The 10804-nt window shown below is 37.4% G+C and overlaps 1 protein-coding gene across 2 annotated transcripts in view; it reads left to right on the top strand.

Moving 5' to 3' along the window:
* Positions 1-10804, top strand: part of PDS5A (PDS5 cohesin associated factor A) — a 156759-nt gene that overhangs the window by 73449 nt on the left and 72506 nt on the right. For both annotated transcript variants that reach the window (XM_019526168.1, XM_019526167.1), the window contains exons 7-11: positions 859-999; positions 1681-1796; positions 2185-2279; positions 4120-4265; positions 5831-5982. In XM_019526168.1, coding sequence (XP_019381713.1) covers positions 859-999; positions 1681-1796; positions 2185-2279; positions 4120-4265; positions 5831-5982 — 650 coding nt within the window. The remainder of the gene's footprint in view (positions 1-858; positions 1000-1680; positions 1797-2184; positions 2280-4119; positions 4266-5830; positions 5983-10804) is intronic.

The following is a 10804-nucleotide window of genomic DNA, read 5'->3' as shown; positions in this document are numbered from 1 at the left end:
ATGGAGGCAAAGAAATTGTTAAATATGTTGGCTTTGTCGTCTGGTGTGACGACCAAATTTTCTAACGTGTCCTGCAGGGGCCCCACATTACCCGGAACCTTGTTTTTACCCCCTATGTATTTAAAAAAGGACTTCTTGTTGTCCTTAATCTGGGAAGCTAGTCCCAGTTCCACCTCTGCCTTGGCCTTCCTGACTGCCCCCCTACATTTCCGAGCAACTGCAGTATAGTTATCCCTGGTGATGGCCCCTCCTTTCCATTGGGTGTACACCTCCCTTTTAGCTAGGACGCCTCCCTTTTAGCTAGGGAGGCATTTATCATACTGTGTTATTGTTTAAAACTGAGCAGAAGTTGGTAGTCCTTTGGCTTTTTTACTTTTTCAGTACGTAGTAAACTGTAGTAATTGGATTAATTTGGCTTGCTTGCTTGCTTGATAATTAGAGAGCAAAAAATTGATTCAACAAGGTATTTCCTTAACCTTTTTTAAATAAAATTTTGATGGATGGTTATTATTTTTAAGTTTGTCATTCTTTTGCTACATGTTGATTATTATTGTTGCTACTGTTATTATTAGGAACGGTTTTTCTGTTTTATTTTAGATATTTTCATTTTTCAAAACAAAATTTCTCTTGCCTTTAAGTCATGAATTCTAAAAGCTATTTGACTTTTTTTAGATTTTCTGGAACAAAAAATGTAGTACTGCAGGGAGAACACCCATTTGTTTAAGGAGTATAATGATGGACCTCTTCTGTTGGAATGAATGTGTAAAGTAACTTAAAAGCAGAATACGTTTAAAAAAAATTCAGTACTTGCATTGATGGAGAAAAATCTTGTAACAAGTACAGTGTTTTGTGTTCTAGTTTTTTAATCAGGTTCTGGTACTTGGAAAACCTTCAGTAAGTGATTTGTCGGAGCATGTATTTGATTTGATACAAGAGCTTTTCGCTATAGATCCTCACTTACTACTCTCCGTCATGCCACAGCTTGAATTCAAACTGAAGGTAGGATACAATGCAGTTCTTGAAAACATACTTCAGTTTCAGGTAACCTGAAACCGCTTTCATACTTTATAGCTACACTTTGATGATGCTTTTGTTTGCAGATTTGTGTAGTCTATCAAAAATTTTGCACTTGAGCAATACTAGCCTGTAAAAGGTGCTCTAAAAATGGGATGTAAACCCTTTCTCTCTTGCTCTCTAATCATTATCAGCCAGTTTTGTCTCATTTTTAAAGTGAGGAGAATGCTTGCGTTCCTGACTAAATTGGAGGCTTTCAAGTACTACTAATATTAGTATTAATATAAATACTAATATTAATATACATAAGCCTTTTATACTAGCTAAGTAATTAAAGAACATATTTAAAAATATATAGTTTCCAACTACATGGTAAACATACTTGTCAGTTACTTTTTGGATTGTTTCCATCTTCATAAAGTACAAACTACTTAAGTGATGTTAACATTGTGTATAGATTAATTTCTTCTATCTGTGACCTTATGTAACAGGAAATAGAAAGAGTTGAGAGGTTTCAGATATTGTTTTACATTTAAAATTCATATTTTAATATAACTTGTTGTGGGGAGAGAAGAATTCTGTAGTGTAATACAAACAAGATGGTATAGCATCCTTCACAGTTGCTGTTGGGTGGATAATGATTGAGAATTTCTCTTTCATTTTTAGAGTAATGATGGAGAAGAGCGTCTGGCTGTTGTTCGACTTCTGGCTAAACTGTTCGGTTCTAAAGATTCTGATCTAGCAACGCAAAATCGTCCTCTATGGCAGTGCTTTCTCGGACGGTGAGAAAATACGCAAACGGATTTACAAGCTTTCATTCTTTACCAGTGTTACATGTTCAGAGTAATCTTAAAAAGCAATGTTGCATTCCAGCATTTTGTATTTTCAGTACCTATAGTTATTTCAGTAAGTTCTTATTAAGATGGCAATAATAATATTATTAATAATAATATATCTTATATCATTGCCACCTTAATTTTTTTGTTGCTGTTGTCATATTTGGTCTAACAGGGAAGGACTTTGATAAAAATTATAGTCTATGTATTCATTACTATTATTTTACCGTCTAAAACTGTTTTAATAGAATTGAAACATATTCTCAACATACTTACTCAATTATGTTATTTGCAAAGATGATTTATTAATGTTAATCATTTTCTGTTCCTCTAGATTCAATGATATTCATGTTCCAGTGAGATTAGAAAGTGTGAAATTTGCCAGTCATTGTTTAATGAACCATCCAGATTTAGCAAAAGACCTCACCGGTAAGGTGCCTAAATTAGATTTTGGACTAATTTGGGATGTAGGTATAGGGAAGATGATAATTGTTTAATGTACATTGTAATATAATTCTAAGTGGTATTAAAGCCAAGTTTGCCAGTAGTTGATGGAGGGACTCAGTCAAGGTACATTTTCCTATGTAAGGCAAGAGCCTGGAATAGATTTTCATGACAGCCTGATAAGTAAAAAGATATTATCTGCATTATTGACAATATTATACGCATTATTAGTTTATTACAATAATTTCAAATTATGATAAAGTATTTGGTTTAGCTGAGATGGTTATCTATTAAATATGCAGAACAGTATTTTCAAAAATACTCAATGTATCCTAACTGCTTTCATTTAGTTTCCCATCCATGCTGATTCTAGAACAAGTAATTTCTACCTACAGTCCAGTGTCATGATCAGTTTTAAAATGGTAAATTTAAGAAGTAAGAAAGAGAGAAAACAAAGGCACAAGCCTTGTTTTTAAACCATAACCATATGGTATGTGCTGAGCCTATAGTTAGTTTTTTCTTTCAGGGATGATTGCCTAGTAGGAATTGAGTGCTCAGTGTCACTGAAAGCTAAGTTGTGTATCTGTAAACATTTATCGTAAGTCAGACATTTGTCTCATTGCTGAAGATGAATGAGCAGACTTTTCATAAAATGAATTACTGAGTATAGAGTATCCTTTTTCAAAAAAAAAACTTGGAAAATTTACATAGTGTGAAATAAGGCATTATTAATTCTCCATTTGTGTACCAAATATTGTGGAATACCTGAAAAATACTAGCTGTGACTCTTTACTTACTATTGATGATGCACCAAAGTTAGTTTGGTCACATTTTGCTGTTAACATATCTAGCAGATATCTCCTCAATAATATTAATTTGAAAAAATAATTTCAAATAATTTGTCATGATAGAATATAGCTGGACCTTGTGCTGTAATTACTGAAATTGATATTTTATGATTACATAGATGTCTGTCATGACTCCTTATTGAAGGTTGGACTGAGATTTACTGTTAAAGTAAAATTAAATCTTAAATTTCCATTCACTGTTACTCCAGATTTTTATAAAGAAAGATTAAAGAGACTGTGCTGGTTAATGGTTTAGGACTTGAACTTTCACCTTTGAAAGTTTTCTGATTCAGTGCTGTAATTTATATATGTGCAAGGATTTCTAATTCTAGTTCAGTTATTAAAATGCTTAATTTTCAGTGATACATATTAATATTTACAATGTAAAGAAATTGCATTATGGCTATAATAAAATACTTTGTAAAATAATCCACAATTAAGAAATCATAAAACAATGTGTTGCAAACATTATGAGCTGAAATACTAAGAAACAATGAGTTGAAAAAAATTCCAACAGGCTATAACTCTTTTTTGATTCAGGCTAACCTTTAATGTTTTCCTATGTTTTTAATTTAGTTTTTTTTATATTGTAAACACCTTCACAATCTGGGAAAGTATCTGTTTTATGCAATGGTGAACGTGCACCTGGCAATTACTATACCATTTTAACAATAAATTCCAACCAATTAGATTTTACTTGATAATTTGTTTTGAGAAATGGAGTCATAAAGAAAACTGTGCCACTATAAACAAAGATTTACAGTTACAAACAATATAACTTTTATCATTTAATATAGAAAGTGCCAGGAAAATAGATGTTCCTAATATGCATTTAGTAGATACCATAGTGTAGTTGTGGGTACTTTTCTGTCATTTAATTGATTTCATTTTCCTAATGCATTGTCATGTCTTGTATATATGCAACAAAGACACTTGAATATACCATTCATAACAGGTGATATTTTTCATTGTAACAGAGTACTTGAAGGTTAGATCTCATGACCCAGAAGAAGCCATTCGACATGATGTCATTGTTACAATTATAACTGCTGGCAAGAGAGACCTGTCGTTAGTCAATGACCAGCTACTTGGCTTTGTAAGGGAGAGAACACTAGACAAACGGGTAAGATCTTATACTGGTTTTCCATAATAATTCACTTTTAAATGCAGCTAGTAGGTTAAAAAAATGGTAAAAGAATACAACCTTCTAGCCTATGGATCTGTGTTACAGTTTTAATTAGCAAGGGCCCACAGCATTTTACAAGCTGCAGGCCAGAACAATGGCGCCCTGGTCCGAAGTGGGTCAGGTGGCTTTCATTGTGTGTGAGTGGTAGGGAGATTATATGTGGAACATCTTTGTGCCTTGTTTTGACATTTTATGACCATTTAAATTGGTTAAACCTGTGGCATATTACCATTTATCTTATGGTTAACACATTTTTCGTGTGATAAATGTAACTTCTGCCACGGGTTTAAAGAGATTAAACACTTGTACCACATGATTGTTAGTACTTTTAGTTATATTAATAGAATAACCAATTATAAGAATGGTCAGTTGTTTTACTACAGAGTATAAACCAACAGCTAGCCGAGATGCAGAAAAAATTCTCTGTGTGAATTGCACGATCAGCAAGATACGTAAGATAATAAGGAAGTAGGGCTGGAAGGGACTTCACAGGACAATGTAGTCCAACCCCCTGCTTAAGGCATCATCTCTGACTAAACCATTCCAACCAAGTGTCTGTCCACTGTGCTCTTAAAAACTTCCAAGGATGGAGATTCCACAATTTATGTTCCCATGCTTGAAAGCCCTCAGAGTCCTCCTAATCTCCAGCCTAAATTCTCCCTGCTGAAGCTTGAGGCCATTGCTTGTAGTCCCATCCCCTATAGCCACAGAGAAATCCCATCTCCATCTTCCCTGTATAACCTTTCAGGTATTTGAAGTCTTATTAAATCTCCCCTCAGTCTTCTCTTCTCTATACTAAATAACCCTAGTACTTTCAGCCTTTCTTCAGAAGCCTTGCATCTCAGGCCCCTAGTCATTTTTGTTGTTCTGCACTAGACTCTTTCCAAACTGTCCACGTCCTTCTTGAAGCATGAGGCCTAAAACTGAACACCAGTACTCCAAGTGAGGCCTCACCAGTACTGAATAAAGAGGAAGAATTATTCCCCTTAATTATTTTCAAGTAACACTCCTGGTAATACAGCTCAATATGCTACTAGTTGTTTTTGCAATAAGAGGACACTGTTGGCTCATATTCAGACTATGGTCCGCTGTAACCCCCAGGTCCTTCTCTGCATTACTGGAGCCTAGCCAGTCATTCCCCAATCTGTATGTGGATATGCAATTATTTTGTCCGAAGTGCTGGAGTTTCCACTTGTCCTTCCTTTATTTAAGGAAATAAACATGTCAGTCTCTTCCGATATGGCTTCTCCCTTAAGACAATGTAAGAAATCTTACTGGATCTTTCTGTTAATACTGTTTTTTTCACCAGTGGTGTAACTAAGTGTAGTCAAGGAGGGCACCAAACTGGGCCCCAACTTGGGGCAGATGCAGCTGAAAGACTGACGGAAGTCACTGCTGCCCAGACTGCAAAAACTGGGCGCTGCTTTTTCCTTCGGTACTTTTACTATAATACAAGCGTATTTGTGATAAATATTTAATGAAAACATTTTTTTTTCCTTAAGTGGCGGGTAAGAAAAGAAGCTATGATGGGTCTTGCACAGCTATACAAGAAGTACTGTCTTCATGCTGAGGCTGGCAAAGATGCTGCAGAGAAAGTGAGCTGGATAAAGGATAAACTTTTGCACATATATTATCAGAATAGCATTGATGACAAGTGAGTCAATTTAAGCCTTCATAAATTTATTTTATAGTGATAAGAAATATTCTGAAGAAAAGTATGTACTTATCCTCAGAATGTTATTAGACAGTGCTAATGATTTTCTTGGTATTGGTGCTTCAGGTGTGGTATATAGGTCCAGAATTCATTTTTTCCTGAAGTAAATTACATGGTAGAATAGCTTGAAGTTTTTTAGAATGGTGGTTAGAGGGTAGGGACTTGCTTGCCCTTAAAATGTTGTCATGGAATTTGATCTGAAATGACAACCAGCTTTCTTGCATGAATTACCTGCTGTCTAGAAATCAATAGCTTTTGGTTTTCTTACATTCAGTTTGTGTTTTCTCTTAGTTGAGGTTGATTTTGCAATCAGCATTTCATCAGCCTTTTTCATACACCACTGTGGCACATTTCTTTCAAATGCTGTTCAGAGTTTGACCCTTCAGAAATGAAAAAATAATAGCAGTGACTGCTTCTTGCCATCCCTGTCTTCCCATGCCTCCTGCCCCATCAAAACATCCCTTGGCAAAGGGAAATGTTAGTTCTGGCCTTTTACAACCTTTACTGTGTAAGTCTCCACTGGGATACGCAAGATGAGAGCACAGCCCAGGTTTCTAATATAGCAGGTCCATATCTCAGTCATTTTTTTATCTTGCTATTTCTTAGAAAGAATCTGCTGTATCTTAGGGCTACTCAAAAAATGTTTTCTTAGCATCTTCTGTACAGACTTTTAGGGGCTGGTGCAAAGGGGATAAAAGCTTCTTCCTCCTGCCAGTTATAATTCTTCAGATCAATAGCACATAAATTTATATGCAGATACTCATATTGAGGCTGCAGAGTCAAGCCCTGAAAAGTAAAAAGGAAATTTCAGAAAAGAAGGTCACCCATATGGAATAAATTCTGCAGAATTGCATCCTTCCAGGGACATACTTTATTCAGTGCACAACATGGATAGTTAGCTAGCGAGTGGGGAATGAATCAAAGTTACGTAGCAAATGTGGCAGTTGTCTTTAATTTGCCTGCCTCATGTGGTTTACAGAAATTGGAAGTGTAGTGGAATGTGAAGTGAATGAGTCAGAGGAACTGAAGGAAGAAAAAGAATGGTCTCATGCTTAAAGTAGTGAAGAGAATGGAGTGCTGTCCATACTCCTTTCACAGACTTTTATTTGAGATGCTGGACAAATGATTTAACATTTCCCAACCCATTAGGCTTTGACTGTTCATTCTCTGGGTACACAACTTGAGAGACTTAGGGCTTAATTTTCACAAGAACTTGGAACTCTCAATTTCTGTTGAAATCAGTGGAGGCTGTGAATTCTTAACACCTGCAGTCTTAATAGCAGCAGTTTAATGTGATTTGGTGGACTCTAAATTCTAATCCTGACTGCTTCTGACTTTGGTTTTAAGGAAGTCACTTATTTTTGGACAGTTTCACCATCTGTAAAACAGTGGATTACCTCACATTATACTTTCAAGGATTAACTACTTAAGGTCATCACAGAGCTTTGCAGATACAGACTGCTATAAAATGCTACATTTTCTAAAAAGCACGTCCTGCAAGTCTCAAGCTGGCCACCTAATTCTAGCTTTTTTGCAAATTTTGTCGTTTTCCTCTGTGACTCAGATGCTTTTCTATAAAAGTATTCAGAACACTGAATTATAAAGACAAAAAAAATACTGAGCCGCTGCCTCCATGCTTATATGCTATCCAGTTGGTGTACAGAATAAGACCATTTCTGCTGGGGGGAGGGGGAGTGCATGTTACCCCAGCACACACAAAAGGGGACCAGAATGAGTGTACCTCAAGTAACTTTAACTTTTCCATCTCCTAACTTTTTAGAGCTTGATTTTGTAACTCTAAGATACTCTTTTGAGTGTTTGTCCATATGCACGTTCCACTGTTGGTATGCATGGGCCCTGTGTGCTGAAGATTGGACACTTATGGCCAGCAATATCCTTATGGTGCCCATGTGCCCTGAGATTTCTCATGCTTTGCACTGAGGGCATAAAGAGAAGAGTGAACCAACTATATTTCAGCTTCTCTCAACTGGCTTTTGACTCTTAAACAGAATGTTTGGTGTCTGTTTTCAAACCACCAGTAAACCCAGTGCTTAACCATTTAATTTGTTATTAATTAGCCTGGCAATATATATCAGTCTTTTTCTTTCTTGCAAACCTTTCTGGATCCAGGATGGCCTCCTTGAAGTTGACAGGCTTCAGATATTACCCCTCTTGTGACAGGATCATATCGGCAAACTGCGGACACTCTTAATGTCTCCATTACCTGGGGGAATCCTATATTCTAGGGAATGATTTATCTGTAAATCATTTACCCCTTGAGTCTGCATGGACAGGAAGTAAAGAGGCCCTCCTGGGCAAGTCTGCAGACTGAGTCACATTCAGGGTTCCAAGATGCCTCCTGGGAATCGGAGAATCTGAATTCAAGACCCACAGGGTACCAAAATGTGCTTGGTGTATCCCCAGTCTACCAAAACCAACACGTTCTCTCACCTGATGAGAAGATTGGCAAATTCTCCAAGAAGCATTTATCCAAAGCTTCCTTGTGCTACCTTTCCACTGAGATTTTGTGGCTCTGATCAGTTCTTGGTGAAGTCAGTCCATAATCATGGTGTTCCAAGAACCTGTAATCAAAGCATTATGCTTGAGAAGCTTTTCCCTGTGACACCACCAAAGCGCCGTCATCAGCCTCCTACTCTTATTATTTCTTTGGAGTCCTTGGCAGTAGTGGTTCTTTACCAGTGGTACTGATTCAGGAGGTGGTAACAATACTGCCTTGTCCATATGCCACACATTAGTCTACAGCACTGGTGAGGTCTGCAGCATAAAAGGTATATTTAGCCTTCCGGAGCTTAATTTATTGGTATTGTCTTCCTTTGTTTCCTCCAGTGTCTGGACCATGGTCTCTCTGACACCGAGTGCTGTTGTCCTACCAGTGACACCAATGTGTATTGTCCTTGGACCACTTTATATGTTCACTCTTTCCACTTCCTTAGTAGTACTAGATGATAGCTAGGGTTTGGAGTACACATACAGGTACTCTCCCAGAAAGTTTCTTTTGTCTTCCTCAATGTCCCCAAGGAGTCTAGAACAGACAGTAGGATGTCCAGTGTCTATTGCATGGTCCTTGGTTTCCGATACCTTGGTTGCAGGTCCACGTTGAACTTCTGGGTTTCTCAAAGGGGTGACAGTTATCTAACAGACCCATCCATCCCTGATTGATGACCTCTGATGTACAGACTGCCTTGCCCACTCACCTGTCTCTAGGTAGTGAGACCACCTCTAAGATTGCGATCTAGCCTTCAGACATGAGAGACATACTGATTTCTTCATCCCACTAAAACCAAGAGTAATTCTCCTGACACCTTGCAGCTGAATGACTTCAGGGATTTCCAAGATGTCCTGAAAAGAATCAGAGTAGCTTTGCATTTCCCCTTGTAAGTGGTTAAGGAATTTGACTCATAGACTGTTGGACATTCTGCTTTCTCCTTCTGTGGGGAAAGTAGCTATAATGATAAATGATACACTTGTGAATCCAGCTAGAAGAGGTCTGGTAAACAGCCATACTAGTCTCCATCCTCCTATAAAGTGAGCAAGAATTACTAAATCTCATCCAGAGTGATAGAATATTTCTGCACCTGTCCATTGCTATCACCACTGATTTATGATGGAGACTAATGAGAAATTGCACCAGAATAGAACCACAACAAAAGATGAAGACAAAGAAGTGGATTTATTCAGCTGTAAAGTATAATCCACCATGATTTTGCTATCTAGAGTACTAAATATCAAGTTGTTATTAGGACTTTCCAGAAGGGGGTCAGCTTCCTTCATGGACAAGTTACTGCCAGAGATGAGAGAGAGGAGTTCCCATCTTTGGTGATACTTGGATCAGATTGTGACTAAAAATAGGTTATAAGCTGCTTTAGGTATAGCTGATAATGTCCTGCCCAGTATTGATAGTAATAAGTCACGTCATGCACCAAGGCTACAGGGATCCAGCTTCTCCAAGAAGATACAAACCCCTGCGGGTGACCTGCCATTGGAGAGAGCAGAGTTTTTCAGTGCTAAAACAAATTATGTCCGTTTATACTTTGAAGGATTCAATAGGATCTCTTTCATCACTCAGTGTGTGCAACCTAGTAGCCAAAAGAAAGTATAGGTAGCAGTCCTGTACTCCACAAAGAATAGCCCTGTAATCCTCCTATCATAGGTCATTAGAATCACCAAGAAAGAGTCATTTCGGTAGGAGAAGGCAACTTACTTTGACCATTCCAGTCTGCCTTGAGGCACGAACAATAACAATTTTGTTGGGACTGTTTGGAGATAAGAACAAACTGCTCAAGATTCTGAAACGGGTAATACATCTTGTTTCACATGGTGCCTACTTCCATTTATCCTTCCTAGTCTTATTCAGGGTTTTTTCTCACAAGATACTACTATAACAAGAGGTCTTTTTACTTAGAACTATAGAAAGTGATTCCTATCTTTATCAGGTGAAGATGATTCTATAGTAATTACTTTCTAATTCTGAAAAGAAAAGATTAATGACAGCTCCATTCCTGACCTCAGGAAGAGCCCAACATGCTTATACATATGCTGAAGATCAGAATGGTTTAGGATTGATATCCTTTCTGAAATCAAGGGGACTGGTTTGCATCTCAAACTTCAATGTGTATATTTCCACATATCCAACATAGGACATCATTTCATAGACATTAGGGCTGGAATGGACCTCGGAAGATCGAGTCCAGCCCCACAGCCAAAGGGCAGGAAGTCAGCTGGGGTCATAGGATCCCAGCAA

The sequence above is a fragment of the Gavialis gangeticus genome, unplaced genomic scaffold, assembly GCF_001723915.1.
Source record: "Gavialis gangeticus isolate Ggan-Ray unplaced genomic scaffold, GavGan_comp1, whole genome shotgun sequence".
NCBI classification, from domain to species: domain Eukaryota; kingdom Metazoa; phylum Chordata; order Crocodylia; family Gavialidae; genus Gavialis; species Gavialis gangeticus.
The sequence above is the reverse complement of the archived record's forward strand: the minus strand, read 5'-3'. Positions and strand labels throughout refer to the sequence as shown.